General features: G+C 42.9%; 1 protein-coding gene across 1 annotated transcript in view; it reads right to left on the reverse strand.

Moving 5' to 3' along the window:
- PAPPA2 (pappalysin 2) overlaps positions 1 to 21,169 on the reverse strand; it is a 294,310-nt gene that overhangs the window by 142,834 nt on the left and 130,307 nt on the right. Inside the window, exons 4-7 of the mRNA XM_035010738.1 lie at positions 10,777 to 11,070; positions 9,077 to 9,269; positions 5,196 to 5,317; positions 1,825 to 2,314 (exon numbers count right to left, since the gene is read on the reverse strand). Coding sequence (XP_034866629.1) covers positions 1,825 to 2,314; positions 5,196 to 5,317; positions 9,077 to 9,269; positions 10,777 to 11,070 — 1,099 coding nt within the window. The remainder of the gene's footprint in view (positions 1 to 1,824; positions 2,315 to 5,195; positions 5,318 to 9,076; positions 9,270 to 10,776; positions 11,071 to 21,169) is intronic.

Here is a 21,169-nt window from a genome sequence, read left to right on the forward strand (position 1 = left end):
AAACCAATTTCATATCCTCATCAATTCTGATGGCTTCCCTTCTCAGGGCAGTTTCTCATCCAGCCATGCGTAAAAGCCTCACCTTGCCCTGCAGCTGGGAAAGGACTGGATGGTAGTGTCAAAATGTGTTTATACTTCTTGTGGAGAAAACTCAGCAGCAGGTAGCCCAACCTTCAATGATCTGAATTTATAAGAGGCAGTGTGTCACCAAGGAAAGGGAACCAAAATGAGACTTGGAAATTGGATTTTAATCTTGAGTCTGCCATGACTAGGTCTGTTCAACCAAATTAAGGTTACCCCTTAGTTTTCTCATCCATAAAATGGGATATTATTGACTTTAAAGGTTGCGTGTGTGTCTGTGTATGAGTGCATGTGTGGATATCATGTTAGATGCCAAATGTCATTTTAACTGCCTTATTAGAGGAGCCCGAAAACTAATTTTTGCTTTAAAATCTGTCCCATGATCTCTCCTTTCATTTGCATTAGCTTTGTGTCCGTTTCACTGTCTTCTAGTTCTGGTTCAGAGAGCAAGTGTGAGAAGAAAAATGTAGTAAAGCTCAAAGTGAACAATGCCCTCTACTTTTGTGTAGCAGCGGCAGACTGCAAAATGGCCACAGTTCCTCCTTCCCAGGTTCACACCCCTCTGCAATGCGACTTTGCTGTTCCTCCCATCAAGACGTAGAGTCCATTTTGCCACCCCTTAAATCTGGAATTGGCTGTGTGACTTGCTTTGACCGCAGGAATGTTATCATGAGTAATGTATGAGCGTGCAGGGGGCTTGCCCTCCCTGCTGCTGGAACCTTCCCACCACCACAAGAACAAGCCCACACAAAGCCTGCCAGGGATTGAGAGGTCATATGGAAAGAGGTCTTCATCTTCCCAGCCACTCCAGCCATTTGAGCTGAGCCCCCAGGATGTAGATGAGCTTGTCCTGGACCATCTACCCTGGCCATGCCAGTCCTGATGAGAGCACCCCGCCAACCCATAGAATCATGAAAAATAGTGTTTGTTGGTTTAACCCATTTCATTTTGTGATGATTTCCAATGCATCAAAAACTAACTAATATAACACTTCCAATAAAACTTTTGTTTTACCCCCAAGGCTCTGAGGAAAATGATGAGATGGGGATAATTTGCCTTTGGAGATACTAACCTCCTACTTTAGACCTTGAACTCTTCTGAGCCAATGATCTTACCTTAGTCTGTGTCCCCACCACTGAGCACACAGTGCCAGGAACACAGCAGAGCTCACTAAGAGTAAAAGGAACAGAAGAAAGAGAAAGAGGAGAGTTGGAAGAGAAGAGAGAGAGGGAAAGAGGGAGGAGAAAAAGAGGGATGCATGAAACACACATCAGGAATGAGTCTTGAAATGAAGCAGTGTCTGCAGGACCCTTGGCTTCCTTGCTTGGCTATAGAAGAGTTGACTACAATCTTCAAATGTTAGAGGAGCCATGGCAGATTATCCAAAAGTTACAGCAAGGAATCAGAAATTAAACTGTATCACCAGATAGAGGTTGACTCTGATCAACTTATTTGTGGCAAATACTTTCAGTCCAGCAGAAGCTCCTCATATAAGAACCTCCTTTTTCCATAATCCTAATGATGGCAATATTAGTCAGAACACCTGCTTGCCCCTTTCTTGGAAATATTTTTCTTCATCTCAGATATGCCACCTTAGAATAAAATCTTCTCTCAGATTCTTAACACTTCTCCAACTAAAGTCATGTCAGAATGGAAAAAAAAAAGTGGGGAAAAGGGAAACAAAACCCACTCCCAAAGCCCCAGGAAGCCCCATGGTTTAAAAAGCCCTACCGCCCAACTCACACGTCCGTGAACTTCCTGTGAGGATTTGTCACCACCATGGGCAAGCCATTGGCAAATGGGGGCTCACGGAGAACCTGGTACCTCACAGGCCTGCAGCCAGAGCACAAGGGACTGTGGGGCTGGGAAGTCAGCAGAGCTGCATCAATTTCCATCCGCTCATCAAAGGTGTAGACTTTCACCCCTGAGACCTTCCCATCGACATGCAGTTTGATAGTGAGTGGGGTGTCACAGAAAGTGTCTAAGGGGCCCAGGTGCACAGAATCCTGGTGTTCCAGCAAGATCTCCGTGTCAAAGAGTGCCCGGGAGGAGTCCATGGAGAGGTAGGTGACCCATAGGGTAAGGGTGTCAGCTTGGACCGGGTGCTGGAAGAGCAGCTCCAGGCTACAGCCTTCTGCAGGGCAGGGCACCGTCATGTTCATATGGTACAGGTGGAGCTCAGGACTCCAGGCCTGCAAGCTCGGCTCACAAGGCTGGTCCACGTCTGGAGGCCCTGAGGGAGATGAACAGAAAGACAGACTCATTAGGAACTGCCATTAAGTCTGAAAATGAGTAGCTCATATGAGCAACCAGAAAGAAGAATGAGGAAGAGAGCTTTGAGCTAATGCCTACAGAAGTTGGTCAACTGAATGGATTAGATCTTGAGTACTACGGAGGACAAAGGTGTAACAATGTAAAAGTATTCTGTCTTGCTCCATAGCCCCTCCACATGATGCCTTTAACAAGAGAAGTCTAGCAAGGCATCGGGAATGGAGTGGCCCAGATCCCAGGTGGAAACATGAGGCTGATGCAGAGAAGGTGAGTCATGTCCTTCAAGAGTCCTTGAGCAGAGCAGAATTATTTGTAGTTTATTAATAATTTATGATAAACCACTGCTTCTGAAACCCTTCTTTACTTATGAATAAGGCCAATGTTTGTTTTAGCATGTCATTACATCCTGTTTAACTAGTTCAGGTATGTGTGAGCAGTTAGGTCACTGCATGGAAGAAACTGCAGACAGGAAATAGAAACATGTATTCTTGACTGGAAAAAAAAATGGAGATCCCAAGTAGCTAAGTAAAATGAGATGATAAAAAGTCAAATATTGCAACTATATTAAGGTCAGTTCTGTGAAAATCATCTATCAAAAGGTTTTTTATTATCACATAAGGGGAAATTAAGAAAAAAGTGCTAAATTAGGAATCAGCAGAGTTACACTCTAATTGGTGTTGTGCTATTAGCTGTGTGACCGTGGCAAGTCTTTATAAAGCCTCAATTTCCTCATTTATGAAATAAGCATTATTTAACCTGTGGTTTACTAGGATAGTGTAGAAGATCTATACAACGTTCCCTAGAAACATAAATAGAATTATTTAGTCCTTCAGAATTTGGAAAATAAAGAATATTTCAAAGCCCAGAGGAAACAAGTTCAAACGTGTGTGTGTGTGTGTGTGTGTGTGTGTTACATCTCAAAGCCTTTATCATCTTTTGCCTGTACTGTGAATCCATTCATTCACTTATTCATCCATTCAACAAAACTTGACTGTGTATCTCTTTCACATCTAGCACTGATGTAGGTATTGGATACAGAGTAGCAAACAAGAAAGATAAAGGTCCTGCCCTCATAATCCTTAGGGTAGGGTGATAAGTACAAAACTAAATTGATAAAGTGGTAATGGCATCTTTGAAGAAAAATAAAGAAGGATAAAAGACTAGAGAATGAAGGGGTAGGACTAGGGTCTCTTTTAGATTATAGAGCCAGGGAGGTTCTCTCCAGAAAGATGATATTTAAGCAGGGAATGTGTCTGGTTCAATTTCCTATTCCGCATAGCATTTTAGAAAGTGGTTGGTGTTCATTAAGTGTTGTTAAGTATATTTAGATCATATCTGTAGCTATATGTGTTTGTGCACACTCTGCTGGGGATTCACTCACCTTCGATGTGTATATTTTAAATATGACTTCGTTCTCCATCTTTTCAAAGCAAAGGAAGACCAGTATTTCTTAGCAGTATTTTCCAATAGCCATCCCCAAATATAGCAGAGTAAAAGCCCTTGGAAGCCACCCCAACAGCACTGTTGTCTCAGAAAGATTTTATTATGATCTCACATTAAGACATGAAGCGGAGGCCTTGAAAGTTGACCTGGTTTGCCTCAAAACACAATTAGAACCCAGAACTTCTAATTCCTTTCACCTCTACAACATAACTTTAAATTTTGCCAAGAATTAAAAAGAGAGAAGTGCAGGGCCAGGGGGTTGAATGGGCATTAGAACACTAGCACAGGACAATTTGTTTGCCACAGAGATGGCCTTTTATGAAAAGCCAATCTCTACATGAGTCCAACACAATACCAATGTGAATTTTATAGTCACTTTCCATTCTTCCTTGAAAACTCTCATTTGAAAAAAGTTCCATATGGTCAATCAAAATCAAGTATATTGTCTCCCTCCTAATTTCTCCTGGAGGCTCCTGTCATTTGAGTAACTGGGAGCTCAAGGGGACATTTTACAGATACTGTTGACTCTAAAACCAATGTCCTCCCTTTTTTTTTTTTTTTGGTCAGAGTCAAGATGGCAAACTAACTCAAATAGGACTGTGTCCAACTCATCTTACTAAGTAGTTTTTAGGATCTTAATAAATACAAAAGAAGGAAAAAGATGATAACTAGGTAAACATTGAAGATGGTGGTCATAGAAGACGCCAAGCCATTCAACAGAAGGTGCTGAAACTTGTCAACACCATTTTCCGGACTTGAACTGGGATAACATTCATGCTTTAATTTGTCCTAGAGGCCTTGATATTCATATGTGAGTGAATATTAACTGAGAAGTAGGGCGAGGAATAGGAAAAGGGACAGCTAAAAACATTTTCCCCCTCCTAGAGCCTAACTAAGATCACATCCAAAGCACAACGAGTACCAGTGATTAACAGACTCATAAAATAACATAGAAGAGAACAATCAGTTTGGAACACCTAGTCCACCCCACCCCCACCCAGACCAGCTTGGGCCGTGCATCGATGTTTCCTGCAATGTGTTCTCTATTACTCTCCTGATAGAGATCAGCTTACACTGTTACGTGGCAAGGCTGCTCCATGGGCCGGTAGGTGTGCATAACACAGAACGCCTGAGCTCTCACCCTGAAGTCACCCCCTGAGCTCAGCTGTCTTCTCCATCGCTCTGTTCTCTATGCTGACCTCTGCTTCACCACAGCCATTGGGCCTCCATGCTAAGCACATGTGGGACACAGGCCCCCAGAGATATCCAGCAAATCATGCACATGCACGCGCACGCACACACACACTACCTTTTTCTCACCACACCACCATTCGACTCTGTACCCCCACCCCCATTCTCAGCAGCCACAAAGTATAAACAAAAAAGCTATGGTCCTTTACCCACAGCCTCCTCTGGAGTCCAGTAACCTGAGGAGTCACACACACGCCGGGAGGAAGCTGTGTGCACGTACTGACGGAATGTCCCATCTTCAGTGCAGGCACCACACACACTGCCTGGGACCCTGTAAAGACGAAGGGGGAAGGGAGGTGAGGAGAAGTGGTAGGATGAACTGGGATCATGAAATTCGGAAAGCCTCTGGGGGTGGGGAGTGGTGACAGGTAGTGAGGTCCTAGGGGGTACCTGGGAACACAACCACTTCTCAACTCATTTCCTTCTTGTGTAGACCTCATCTTTTAAAAATTCACAGTGACATGAAAATCTCAAGGTTATGAAGCAGAAGAATTTAACTAAGTCATAAAGGAGGCCTGTGGAGATGAAAGTGGGCAGCTTCTATCCTAGGAACATTCAACACAAAATAATTATAATCTAAATCTTTCAACACAAAACTCCTTACTAGGCTGACTTTCAATAAGTCATCCAAAGGCCCCTTACATTCCCCCAACTAAAACAGACAGCAGTTTGCAGAGTAAAGTTATTAGCTATATGTGATCTTATGTTTTAAACTCCCTACTTTAAATCACATATATAAAATAAAAGTCATATGAAATGTGATGTCCCTTGGCTCTGCATCACCTATGGCAAATACATCCAAATTTCTTACCATGATCCAAGGTTCTTCACTAGCTAACTCCAGCCTTACTCACTTGAGCTCCTCTATGAACTTATGTTCCAAGCACAATGAACAAATCACCATTCTTCAAATACATCCTACCCTTCTCACAGTTCTGTGAAACATGCTCTTTTCTCTCCTGACAAATAGCCTTTTCAAACCTCTCTGCTTAGCAAACTCCTACTCATCCTTCAAAGCCCATTCAAATGTAACCTTTGCAATGGCACTTAGCTTTACTCCTCTGCATGGAGAGCACTCTCTCCTCTAGGCACCCACCACAGCTTCTGGCTCCTGTCTTCAGCCATTGCTCTGTGATGTTGAAAATCCCACTTCCATTCTCTCCTTTGCCTGTGAGCGGTCCAGACCAAGCTGTGTTCTTTCTGTGCCCAGCAGTTAGTACAGGGACTGGCCTCAGCAGTCCCTCTGTGAGAGCTTGTTTTATGGGCATCCCTGAGACTATTAGTACAGTTTACAAAGAGCCCTTTAACTGCTAAATAACAAGAGGAGATGAGGCTCTTCTCTGATATTTAGATGAGGCTCCTCTCTGATACTTGATGAGGCTCCTTTCTGATATTTAGAATCTTTTTAGAAGCTCAACTGTGAATGATGCATCTGAAAATGAAGACATCAAGTCAAGGTCTCCCACAGGTAGGGACAGAAAATGAATATCTTGTAATATACCAGAAAAATAATATAACTATTAAATAGAGGTAATAATTATGTTACCAGCTCCCTCTTTTTCCCAGCTCCCATTTCTAAGCACTTTATATGCCTGTCATTGTGCCACTAGGTGCTTTCATAAATCATTTCTAATCCCTACAAGAACTCTGTGTTTATAAATGAGGACACTCAGGCTCAGAGAGATTAAGTCAATTGCCTAAGGTCACAGCAAGTTCCTTAATTCCTTTGAGCAAGTTCCCCAAAACCATCAAGTGTCCAGCACTTTGGCAATGAAAAGGTGCAGTTAACTGCAACCTCTGACTCTGGTCAGCACCCACTTCTAGTGTGGACACAACTCCAAACCACATTTCCTTGATGTACTTGGCCTCTCCGGGGCCGCTGCTGAGTACGTGGTTGGGCTCCTCTCTGACATAAGAATCCCAAATACCTACTGGGGAGGAGTAAACATAACTCCAAGCATGACACAAATCGCTGGGTATGTGACGTGAGTCTCCCCGACACACATGTTGGGAGGCCTCCACACTGTGGCCCACCTAGCTGAGGAAAGGAAGCAAATTACAGCCTTTTCTGCCAACAGACTCACAGCCTGCCAGTACTGATGTCTGCTTTATCGTGACGTTTGTACCAGAGGGAGAATTGAAAGATTAAATTGTTTACATGTGTTACATAAACTGATATAAAACTCCAGGCTGCACATGCCCACGGAGGACTTAACTGTTCAGCCAGTCCGACCAAAGCTGCACAGGGTCACCCTTGCAGGAAGAAGATTCTTAAACACATCACATTTGTTGACTTGCAGATGGAGCCCACGAAAGCTGGGGTGCTGACGACAGTCAGAACTGCTTTGTAGGATTGTTAAGTTCCAAGTGACGTCATGCATTAAGCATACATCAAGGTATCGAGGACAGGTATCAAGATCCAGAAGGCTGGGAACACCACTTTGAAAAAGGATTCACTTGCTTCCTCCCATCCCTGTCTCTCCCTGTCTTCTCTGCCAGGCTTTCAGGAAAGATGGAGTACATGGAAACATGCTCCAGGGACATCCAGCGCCGTGGCCGGGGCCTGATACCCAGTGGGGAAGTGTGACACCTAGAAGGGGGGCTATCTGCCTGCTAAGTGGGAAAGCTCTAAGTTCAAAGAAATAATCTATGCCAGGTTTCCTGTTTCTGAAATTCCAGTGGATGCCCCACATTCGCCTCTCTTCAGTTGTGGGGTCTTGAGCTAGCCACCGTGCACTTCTCTGTGCCTTGGATTTCTCACTCATAGGGCAGTTGTGTTTATCTCAAGGACTGAATAAGACACCTGCAGGTAAAATACCCAGCACAATGCTTCACACAAAGATGGACCAAAGAGACAAGAGCTACTGTTGTTCTTTAAAATATGGTGGCAGGAAAAAATTAATTAATTAAAAAAAAAATAAAATACAGTGGCAGGGCTTGAAAGTAGAGAGCCTGCACAGGCCACCTAGATGGAGTTCTGGCCCTGCTTGGGGAAACCACGTTCCCCCATCCTCCCACCAACTGTCAGATGTGCTGTTTTTCCTACCTTCTCCCCTTTTTACAGAACTTTCCCTGGTATCCATGTATCCCAATATGCAAAGGATGAATAAAAGCTAATTTTAGATATAATGACTCTCTTTAAAAAACATGTATCGGGGCGCCTGGGTGGCTCAGTTGGTTAAGCGACTGCCTTCGGCTCAGGTCATGATCCTGGAGTCCTGGGATCGAGTCCCGCATTGGGCTCCCTGCTCAGCGGGGGGTCTGCTTCTCCCTCTGACCCTCCTCCCTCTCATGCTCTCTGTCTCTCATTCTCTCTGTCTCAAATAAATAAATAATAAAAAAAATCTTTAAAAAAAAAAAAACATGTATCAGGTGTCCATTGTGGCAGGCCAAGAGACAAAGACGCAAAGAATAGTCCTTCCCCAGGGAGCTGCGGTTGAGCGGGGCAAACAGGAAAATACACAGATAACGATTCCACAAGGCAGCAGCCCTAAGTGGGACAGGCACCAGGTCCAACAGGAAGCAGAGAAGGCATTAGAAACACCACACGAGCCAGTGAAGGCCCTGTGCCCAGCTTATAGCGGAGGGTAGCCTGCCACCCCCCTCCCCCCAGAACTGCCTGAAGGAACGCACCTCCCCTCCTTCCCCCCAACTCCGCTGTGCAAGCAGCAAGCCTCTGCACCACCCTCGCGCCAGGGGGCAATGGCTGACCTGGACAGGTAGCAAAGGGCACCTCAGCTTTGTCAGTCCACCTCTTCATGGCTCCTGGAAGCCTGCCAGCTATGACATTCTGAAGGAAGCACGTGCCAGGCCCCTCGCCAAGGAGTGAGCACACATGGTGAGCCACTGGTTTACCTGAGAGCCCCGTGAGCTCTGCTAAGGAGATGAGGATGGGGCAGGATGGAGGGGCAGCCCTGAGCAGCGGTGCACATGTTTATTGGTCCAAGCCGGGTCTCCCCTCACTTCACGTTCTTCCCCTTGTGCATAAAAAATGCCACAGAGAAGACAGAGCATGGCAAGTGCCTCTCACCTGTCATACACAACCCCACTAATTGGAGGAAGCCAGTGGATGGTGAGGGATGTGTGGGTCTGCCCAATGACCATGGGTGGGAGGGGAATGGGGGTGGGCTTCCGATTTTGACTCCACTGCTGATACACAAGATCCAAATAGCAATGCATCCGGGCCACTTGGTTAGGGGTGAAGCTGTTGGTGCAGTCATCATCTGTGGAGACAAAAAAAGGAACAGGAGAGATAAAGGTCTTAACCTGCAAAGACCACCAAGGCGGGGATGAAGTCCACCTTGCTCATGCCCTAAGTCACTAGCACCCGACACAATGCCTCACACTTACTGGGTTCCATAAAGACTTGTCAAATGACTAAATGTATTCTGTTCCAGAGAGTATCTAAGCTGCAAGTGGGAAAGAGAAGGCAGAGAATAGCGCTTGCTTATCCCTAAAGCAGGACCATTACCCTACTGTTGGGCCAAGCCAGGGTGAGACTCATGCCCTGGGGTGGAAGATTGCTCCTAGCTGATGGTTACTTATTCAGGAAACCACAAGATGGCAGTGTTTAAGCATATGGGCTTTTTATTCATGAACGTTTCTGGAGTTGCAGACACCTGCTTTATGCCCAGTGACTCTACCAAGGTTAGGGAGAATTCAGTGGAGATGCTCAAAGAAAGAGCAAACCAAAACATCAAGGATGCAGTAGGACTGGGAATGGAGGTCCCAACCTTATCTTTGGAGCCTGCAACATCTCCCTGTTAGATACAATTTTCATAGGGCTGGAAAAGGAGTTATCTTAGTTTCAGAGCCTTTTTTAATGAGAGCACACCAGTCAAACACTGCCCCCTGTTTCTTAGATGTTTTCTCTGCCCACTTCAAAGGTGGTAACTAAACAGCTCTGCCTCCTGCACCCCATTGTCTGGTCTCCCCTGGCAAGGGCCACTGTGTCCTTGCTGAGGGAGGTAGGGATGCTGGTCCTTATGAATTCAATGCACCTGAATTATATACCAAAATGAGACTTGGATTGAAATATATCGATAAGTCACAAGCAGGACCAGCTCACCACTCTTTTCTTCCCTTCAAAGGCATGACCAAGGTCTTGTGATTTATCTTTTTTTTTTTTTTTTTCTGGATAGTCCTAGAATTTATCACCAAACAAGCCCCTGGACCTTACAAAAAAATCATCTCCTTCCTTCTCCCTAGAATAAATCATCAGATCAAATCAGTCCTTACTTTTAGGGATAAATTTGAGTCCGTTATCAAGAGACTATGATTAGTACTACTTTTTGCCAGAAATGAGGAAGATAAAAGAGGACAGGAAGAGACATAATCCAGGATACCGAGACCAAATAATAGGGTTGTTCCCAGGACCAGGAGAGCAGTACCATTTTTTAAATGAGACAGTATTTTTTTAAACTATCCAAGATAAAAGAGTATTCTTCTTTTGACCTCTAGCAGAGGAGAATCCAGTCCACAAGACCCCTTTATGTCATATTTCTTTAAGTTCTTCAAAGACATGAGAAAAAAAAACATGGCATGATAGATACACTTCAGCTCTCTGGCATGAATGACCACTTCACGGGCCTCTCCACCTCCCACCCCTCCACAGCCAAGTGGAGTCAAAGTTGGAAGCCCATCCCCACGCCCCTCCACACCCCACCCCAGCCACAAAGGGCTCCCATGTAATCTTAATAGAAAATAGTCACATTGAGACTGTTGTGGTACCTGTATAGCTCATGTAGTTGCTGAATGGAGCCCCTGGGAAGTGGGTAAAGCCACAGGTGTCATTGGTAGGCTCTGGGTCCTGGCACAGCTTACTCTTGGGAGTAGGGGCAGTGTCGGCACAGAGGTCTCCTGTATCCATGGATGGCACTGTCTCCCTACAGGGGTCATCACAGGATTCCCTCTCACTGACCCCTTTGAAGACATGGTAGAGTCCCAGGACATGTCCCACCTCATGGATCATAATGTTGGTATGGCCAGACATGCCATAATAGGCTGGGTTGAGGACAACACCACCTGCAATGGAAGGTTTGGAAAACATCTCTAAGCATGTAATGAATAGCAGCCCACTGATCCTTAATTATGCCTTCTGGTAAACATCGTGTTCAATTTCAACCTCTAAGGGAACACTTTATAACTTCTAGTGGCATTCAGTCCCTGCTCTTCCCTTTGGTAAGAAACACTCTCTAAACTAATCAATAAACACATCTTTAACCCCTAACATAGATGAGTGCTGTACTAGAAGCCAGGGATAGCAATAAAGACAACATGACATGATAGAGGGCCAGGATTCTCAGGGCTGGCTGCGCATTAACATCACCTAGTGGAGTTAAAAAACACAGATGTCCTAAAGAGCTAAATGTGAGTCCTAAAACTATAAAAATCCTAGAAGGGAGCACAGGCAGTAATATCTCTGACATTGGCTGTAGCAATATTTTTCTAGCTATATCTCCTGAGGCAAGGGAAATAAAAGCAAAAATTAACAATTGAGACTGCATCAAAATAAAAAGCTTCTGCACAGTGAAGGAAACAATCAATAAAACTAAAAAGCAACCCACTGAATGGGAGAATATTTGCAAATGACATATCTGATAAAGAGCTAATATCCAAAGTATATGAAGAAGTTATACAACTCAACATCCAAAAAACAAATAATCCTATTTAAAAATGGGCAGAAGAAATGAACAGACATTCATCAAAGAAGACATCCAGATGACCAACAGACATATGAAAAGATTCAACATCACTCATCATCAGGGAAATGCAGATCAAAACTACAATGAGGTATCATCTCACACCTGTTAGAACAGCTAAAATCAAAAACACAAGAAACAGTAAGTACTGAGGAGGATGTGGAGAAATGGGAACGCTCTTGCACTGTTGGTGGGAATGCAAACTGGTGCAGCCGCTCTGGAGAATAGTATGGAGGTGCCTCAAAAAGTTAAAAACAGAACTACTCTACTGTCCAATAATCACACCACTGGGTATTTACTCCCAACATACAAAAATACTAACTCAAAGGGCTACATACACCCCGATGTCTATAGCAACATTATCTACCATAGCCAAATTATGGAAGCAGCCCAAGTGTACATTGATGGATGAATGGATAAAGAAGAGATAGTATGTATATATATTCCATTGTGTATACACACACACAGTGGAAGAGTATGTGTGTGTATACACACACACACACATATACACTGGAATATTATTTAGTCATTAAAAATAATGAAATCTTGCCATTTGCAATGACATAAATGGAGCTAGAGAATATAATGCTAAGGGAAATAAGTCAGTCAGAGAAAGGCAAATACCATATGATTTCACTCATATGTGGAACTTAAGAAACAAAATAATTGAGAAAAGGACAAAAAAGGGATAGAGACATAAGCCAAGAAACAGACTCTTAACTACAGAGAACAAATTGATGGTTACCAGAGGAGAGGTGGGTGGCGGGATGAGCAAAATATGTGATGGGGATTAAGGAGTACCCTTGTTATGATGAGCACTAGGTAATGTATGGAATTGTTGAATCACTATATTGTACACCTGAAATTAATATAACACTGTATGTTAACTATACTAGGATTAAAAGAAAAAATTAAAAATCTATTACACTGTTGGTAGAAATATAAATTGGTACAATTATGGAAAAGAGAATGGATGTTCCCCAAGCTATGCTTTTTAATTATAATTAATTCATTTCAAAAAAATAAACTTATATGTAGAAGCAGAAACAAATAAACAAACAAAAAACCCCACAGATGTCCAAATGCTAGCCCAAATGAAATGAATCCAAATATTCAAGGATGAGGATATATGCCTCAGTATTTTTTTAAAGATTTTATTTATTTATTGACAGAGAGAGAGAGTACAAGCAGGGGAAGCAGCAAGGAGAGGAAGAAGCAGGCTCCCGCTGAGCAGAAAGCCTAATGTGGGGCTCAATCCCAGGACCCCGGGATCATGACCTGAGCTGAAGGCAGATGCTTAACCAACTAAGTTATGCAGGCGCCCTACCTCAGTATTTTTTGAAACTTCTCCAGTAGAGATCCATTGGTCTCGGTGAACGCATATGGGGTTTAGAGCCAGGGAAGTCTGGGTCTGAATCCTGACCCTCCACATACCAGCTCTGAGTTCTTGAACAGCTATTTGACCTTCTAGAACCTCAGTTTCGTTGTCTGTAAAGCGAAGATGATGACACCTACTTCTTTGTTTTTGTGGGTTTGGGCTTTCTAAAGCATCTGGCACACCATAGGAGTTTAGTAAATGAGAGTTATGTGCACTGCTTTTGATTTCATGACCCCTACTCACAAGAAGCCAACAACCATTAAGACAAAAGACAAGTCCAACTTAATGACCATGCAATTCAGAATGTCAGAGGCATTGCAGGAATATGTCCTACCCTCACCTCTCCAAAATCTCCCTGAGAACACCAGGGGAGGTGTTTCAGAGAAGAGTTCATTGGATCCAATCTTAGCTTGGATGAAAGTAGTGGTATCATTGTAAATTTACAAAAGGAAAGGCTAAAGAATTCTAAGTGCCCCAACTTCTATGTGTCCAGCTTCCCAATCCCAGCTTTCCAATCCCAGATTCCAAACCCCTGCTTCCTTCCTCTCCCCATGTTTGAAACCACTTGACCTTCCTTCTTCATCTCCAAAAATTGTCAGAATCAGGCCTCATCCTCATCTCTAAGTCCTGAAACAGGTCATATCAATAGCTGTTTGGACCAATGGTCCAAATGGACGAACAAATGGACCAACCCTCTGGTTGTGTTTCCAGGCTGCACCTGCCCCTCTGTCCCAGATCTGATCCCAATTCCCAAGACTTGCTTCATTCATCCTACCTGAGCCCTCCCTATATCAATAGTCTAGTGAGTACAGCAGTCCCCCCAAAAGAATAGCCCTGCCTCTCATTCACAAGATCATATTCCAGGGACTATGTCTCATTCCTGAATTCTATGTGATGCCCTACACACAGCTACATAAATGGTTTTATGGGCCAGAACAGAATCACAGGGTATCTGGTGCCACATCCACTGGTTTCTGCAATAAGTGACTCAATCTGCCCATTTAGTGACTACCTTACTGCAAATGGCAGTTTCTAAATTCAAGTTCTAGGTTCTTCCCTTCTACTCAGACATGCTGACATTAACCAAGGCATGCTAAGACCATCCTGAAATATACTGTCTACTCTCACATCGAAAACAGAGCTAAACCTTATCTCCCTTGTGTATCATTTCTATCACTTCCAGTAAAAGTTCTTATTCTCCGACATTAACCTTATTTCCTTTTATAAAATTATTTTCTGTATATTTCTTTCATTTGTGCATCATTATGTCAACATAAAGTTAAAGTAATTTGAAAACAGATCTATTGCAGTAACAACCAGAATGCCCCGTATTTGAATAAAGCCAGCAAAATACAGTATTTCCACATTTCAAGATGGATATATTTTTTATTCCAGAATATTCCAGATCATGTTTACATCAATTGCAGTAGTATTCATCATCAAAGTTCATGCACCATTATGCTCTCAGCTCTCCTTCATTCACATCAACAAAGGTGCTCTAAGAGCACAGTGTTGTTTGTAAGTGCCTTCACTCCCTTATAGCTTCCTCTACCTACATACACGTCTTTCCTTCTTCCTTTCCCTTCCCCCACCTCTAAGCAAGGTTTGGAATCAAAAAACCAATCTGACAGAAACAGGTCTTTGAAAGGCTACAATTCACCTATAAAGTTGAAGTATCCACATGGAGTAGTTAGTTCTTCCTAAATTGAGTAGTATCCCATGGTTAAGTAGGCTTGAGAAAAATGCAGCATGCCACACCCACCTCCTGCAGATTTACACTGTGCCTGAGAATTTGTTCTGCTGAAGGCCCTGAAAAGCCCTGTAGCAATTGTTTAACCTTCTGCTTCCCAAACTCATTTGAACACAGAATCTGTTTGAGGTAGAATACCTTTTGACATAAGGAATACTAGATTCCTTAGAGCACAATTCATGGAATGCTACCAAAGACAAAGAAAACTCCCAATCAATAGTTACTTTCTACCCATACATATGGTCAGTACAACCCCAAGACCTCTTGGGATCTTCTCCAGTGATAGGAGAAAGGGGTTATGGGGGTGCCTGTTGGCTGAGTTGGTTAAGCATCTGCCTTTGGCTCTGGGTCATGATCTCATGGTACTGGGATAGAGCCCCTCGTCAGTTGGGCGCCCTGCTCAGTGGGGAGCCTGCTTCTCCCTCTCCTTCTGCTGCTCCCCCTGCCTGTGCTCTCTCTCTGGCTCTCTCTCTATCTCAAATAAATAAATAAAAATTTTTAATTAAAAAGAAGAAGAAGAAGAAAGGGGTTATAGCTGAACAGAAATAAGATTCTGGGAGGAAGGGATGGCAAAAAATAGGAAGGAGGAATGACTGGGAGTGTAGTCAGAGAAGGATATGAGGGTGGTCATTATCATAGTGGGTGTCTCATCAACCTCCAGAAGTTTTTGCCTCAACCCCAAATGAGATATTTCCAAATCTAGAATATTCTCTTTTCAATAAACCAGCTTACTTATAAGGAGAGGAAGAAGCATAAAAATGCAAATCCTCAACACACCCAGCAAATCTCCTCCACACCAATGACAGGAGGCCAGGGTTTTCCTCCATAGCACTCTTAATGCACATTCCCCAAACAGGAGAATATAGATTTAACACACAGCACTTAAATTTTAATTAAAAACATAAATCTTCTAACACACTTACTGTTGTATTTTTTATTCCAGAAAGATGGGATTTTTGCCCCTAAATTATCGTATGGAACAGAGTAGTGAGCTTAGTTGCTATGTGTGTGTTAGATAGAATATTGTATATTCTAATTTAGAAGTAAGTGCTCTGTATACCAATACATGTTGAGGAAAAAGCCCAAGGTCCTCTTACAGTAATTCTGCTCAATAGGGCCAAGTGATTATGGAATCACACTGGACCAGAACTTAAGGAACTTGGAATGTGGTCCTGACCCTAACTAGCTGTATGACCTTGGCTCTGCTCTTTCACCTTTCCCTAGGTTATCTGCATAATGAGAGGGCCAGCCAGAATTATCACTAAGATTCCCTTTTATTCTCATCCTGTGCCGCTAAGAGCTAACATTCAGGATTGTGTGAGACAATCATAAATACCACATGAAGAAAAACTTGTATTATCATGGATCGTCACCTTGTAACTTGTATTCCAAGACTCCCACCTCTCAGGAGCCTGGGGGGAAGGGAAAAGCCAGTGTGAACAGCCGCAGACATTCTACCCTCAGATCTGCTAGATTTTCAAGTGATCCAGATTCACTGCCTGCTGGTCCTAAAGCCCTCCCCTCCCTCTCCCTTGTGCATGGGGTCCCACATGGTTCTTCTAATCACCTTATACTCCACTAAAATAAACTTGTGAAATTATTAAGGGAGTGGGTTTTAATCACACATATACTCATACACCCATGTGGGTAGGAAAGGAGAAACATTAATTTATTTCATGGTTTAGTTTATAAAAGTTCTTTCATGTTTTGATAAAAGTCACACACACACACACACACACACGGAGGTATTCACACCAAAGCCTGAGTGAAGCATAAAGATTTCCTGCCAAAAATCTAAAAAGAAGAATGTGAGAACTTCTTTTCATTAAGAAGGAACAAGACCTGATAAGTAATAAGTAAAAACAGCATCCCCAGAATGACAACCCTCTCTTGCCCTCTCTGTTATTTCAGTCTGACCAAGGAGGGTCTGAGGAGCTGTGAATTCCCACCCGCTGAGGGAAATATGCAATTCTCTTCCGGGAGCAACTTAATAGGAATAATAAAAATATAGTACAAAATGCTACTTTCCAGTTCCTATTCTATGTTAGTATTTTTTTAAAAAGTAGCAACATCAGGGAGCCTGGGTGGCTCAGTTGTTAAGCATCTGCCTTCGGCTCAGGTCATGATCCCAGGGTCCTGAGATCTAGCCCCCACATCAGGCTCCCTGCTCTGCAGGAAACCTGTTTCTCCCTCTCCCACCTCCCCCTTCTTGTGTTCCTCCTCTCACTGTCTCTCTCTCTCTGTCAAATAAATAAATAAAATCTTTTTTTTTTTTAAAAGTAGCAACATCTTCTGAAGCTGATACCTATGCCCCACACTTTCCTCCATTTCCATTACTAGCATGGGTCAGGCTCTGAGTGGTTACACGTGGGTCCTTAGAGCACTCCACAGAAGCCTCTCACACAAGATGACCTTTGGAGTGACATGGGCCCCTTCTTTGGCTGTCACACTCACTGGAAATGTATTGATCCTTCTCTTTGGGAATATTCCTTAAAAGCTCTCAAGGCTATTTCCTGATCTGTTTTATGGTAATATGAGAGTTCCTACCTCAAAGGGTTGTTATGGAGATTGAAATAGTGATGTAGACAAATAAGCATTTAGCTTAATTTCTGGAACAAAGTAATCCCAAATGCATATTAGACCATTTGTCAATATTACTATAATTATATAATGTAGCCTAACCACACAGGCTCATTTGCCCCAACCTCTTGTTGGCTTCCTCCTAACCATCTTCATTCATCAAGAAAATGGGAAGGCTAGGGTCTGGCTACAAACAGGACAGACTTTCCAGAGTGAAACCAGGCATCGCCAGGCAAGGGAGACAAACACCTCCACATGAGGAGCTCTGATTTGCCCCAGGCTGCTCACACTTTATTTCCATGTTGTTCTGTTCCTGAGACCCATGGGCACCCAGAAGACAGACAAGACTTGGACAAAGTTACAGACAGACAAGTGTCCATTCAATCCACAGACAATACACTGACATTCAAAAATTATTTGTGATAGCTTAAAAGTAGTGATTGTGTATGGAAAGGAAATCTTACAAGATTGGACTGTTAGTTTAATTCTTCATAGACCTTGCAAGTAGGTCAGATTTATACAAGACACCTTTTTTTTCTGTAATGCCAATAATCTTTTCCTTCCTACTTCCCTAGTTATAGAGAATATAATTATCATATCTTCTACTCAAAACCACTGTTTCTTTTTGTTTCTCCTCATCTTAGAGGATAAAACTAAAACACAAATAAGGGATAAAATATGGTGGTGGAATTGGGGGCTGGGATTCCCTTCCCTACAATTGAATCCCTTTCTTTGTGTTCTCTGCTTTTATTTACTACAGTGAAACAGGAAGTAGAAGAAAGACATGCCAATATATGTTTTCAACAGTATCTTCGTTCCTCAATCTTCACTCTAAGACACTATCAGACTCTACCTTCATTCATCTCCCCAACACCTGTCCTACAAGGCTGCCTAGGAACTGACGACAAAACCCCAGGAGTGCCTACTCAGGCACTTTGAAGCAACAATGTGAATGGAGGGCAACATTTTGGAAATACTCACATTTTATCCCAGTGGCTTCTGGCCCCTTACCAAATTGCCAATTCGGGAAGCCAGACTCTTCTGCATTCATCCATTACCTCACTAGGAGGTATAAGATAGAGTGAAAAGCATAAAAAGAAGCCCTTTTCTGACTGTGAGATTTCCAAAGTCTATGCCATTTGGGCCCTGAGGGGATGCAGGATTTAGCTAGCATGGTAGGTGAATGGAGGGTAGTGATCTTTGCCTCACATTACCAATGCCATCATTACATCATAGCCTGGAACAAATTCTTCTAAGCTGGACGAAGAGAAAAGAGATAAAAGGGAAATAATGGGAATATACAGATGGTGATGGGTTCAGATAAAGTACACTACAATCTATATTTCAATACCCCAGTAAAAGGATTCAAAACAGGTACATGTGATCTGACAGCAGAGGGATCCTCCCTTATTCTAGGAATGGATTCCTAAGTAAGAGCCCTAGTTCTAGAGAAAAATGGCTACAAGGGAAGAATGACAGAGAGCCTCCCAGAGATCTCCTGAAGGTGGGACCCTGTGATGGAAACAATGGCCATCTCATGTGACCAGCATCCCTATTTTTTTATTTTTTATTATTATGTTAATCACCATACATTACATCATTAGTTTTTGATGTAGTGTTCCATGATTCATTGTTTGTGCATAACACCCAGTGCTCCACGCAGAACATGCCCTCTTTAGTACCCATCACCAGGCTAACCCATCCTCCCACCCCCCTCCCCTCTAGAACAATCAGTTTCTTTTTCAGAATCCATCATCTCTCATGGTTCGTCTACCCTCTGATTTCCCCTGCTTCATTCTTCCCCTCCTGCTATCTTCTTTTTTTTTTTCTTAACATATATTGCATTATTTGTTTCAGAGGTACAGATCTGTGATTCAACAGTCTTGCACAATTCACAGCATTCACCATAGCACATACCCTCCCCAGTGTCTATCACCCAGCCACCCCATCCCTCCCACCCCCCACCACTCCAGCAATCCTCAGTTTATTTCCTGAGATTAAGAATTCCTCATATCAGTGAGGTCATATGATACATGTCTTTCTCTGATTGACTTATTTCACTCAGCATAACACCCTCCAGTTCCATCTATGTCATTGCAAATGGCAAGATCTCATTCCTTTTGATGGCTGCATAATATTCCATTGTATATATATACCACATCTTCTTTATCCATTCATCTGTCGATGGACATCTTGGTTCTTTCCACAGTTTGGCTATTGTGGACATTGCTGCTATAAACATCGGGGTGCACGTACCCCTTCGGATCCCTACATTTGTATCTTTGGGGTAAATACCCAGTAGGGGAATTGCTGGATCGTATGGTAGCTCTATTTTCAACTTTTTGAGGAACCTCCATACTGTTTTCCAGAGTGGTTGCACCAGCTTGCATTCCCACCAACAGTGTAGGAGGGTTCCCCTTTCTCCGCATCACCGCCAACATCGGTTGTTTCCTGACTTGTTAATTTTAGCCATTCTGACTGGTGTGAGGTGGTATCTCATTGAGGTTTTGATTTGGATTTCCCTGATACCGAGCGATGTTGAGCACTTTTTCATGTGTCTGTTGGCCATTTCAGCATCCCTGACTATTAAGGACAAAATGCATCCTTTCCCCTATGACCTTGGCATTCATAAGCCATCTCTAGACTTAGATACAGCCCCAGGCAAAAGAAGCTAATTGACTAAGAGTAAATGTCTACTACCCAGGTAAGTAGGGACTCAAAATAGAAATTAAGTTCAATTATAGAATAAATAAAAGTTACATTTCTTGTATACCTGAATGTATATACTGAGACTTGAAGTCAATCCACGCCAGTACCACTAACTTGTACATAGAACATAATATGAATGGGACTCCCTGGATGTAGCAACTGGTGGCCACATGTGGACTGACAGGGGGAGCACAAATACAGTCTTAGAAGACCTTTCAGCCTTGATTATAAGGGACAAGCTAAAACAATAAGACAGGGTTGTTGCGTGGTCTAGGGGATGGTGCAGGGGAAGAAAAAAGAAAAGTTGCTGATTAAAAGATGAAATCTCAGTAGCAAAGAGCCAAAGTCCCAAGGTGATGCTGCATTCCCAAGTTCCAGCTGGCTTTTCCCAGCTTTAGTACAAGACCGCCAGAGTGGCATATAGTAAAGAGAATGATTCCCAAAGCTACTACTATTTAGAAAGAAAAAAAAAACAACAAAAAACACAGGCAATTTGAGGAAAGGACACAAGTTGAAATGACTTTAAAACAGCTCTGTAAAATTTTTAGGGCCGAATGTTATATGGCCATAAAACAAGGAGGTTGAGGGCTGGTCTGCAGGTGCCTACATAATTACTTACAGTTACTGGCTAAAATACACTCCTCCAAACACACTTTCCACAATGAAGGGACAAAGCTATCATATGCACAGAGGTTCAAGGAAGGAACACTTTGGGGCAGGGCAAGGGAAGAAAGTGCAGAGGTAGATGGAAAGACAAAGGGAGAGAAAGAAATGAAGAAAGTTAAAAAAAAAAAAAAGAAGAGGTCACAAGAGCTAGAAAAAGAAGTAAGCTTTTAACAAAACCAGCCCAGAATCCATTCATCTCCAAATTTTGTATTGGCTTCTTAGTTTTACAGCCTGTGGTCTCATAGAAGGAAGTCCTTGTTCTGGACAAGACTGAACCAAGACAAGAATGCCGAGAGGGTAAAGAGTTTACAGTATGATGTCATTTTCTGTCTTCTTTTA

The sequence above is a fragment of the Mirounga leonina genome, unplaced genomic scaffold, assembly GCF_011800145.1.
Source record: "Mirounga leonina isolate KUSES-001 unplaced genomic scaffold, KU_Mleo_1.0 Mir_154, whole genome shotgun sequence".
NCBI lineage: Eukaryota > Metazoa > Chordata > Mammalia > Carnivora > Phocidae > Mirounga > Mirounga leonina.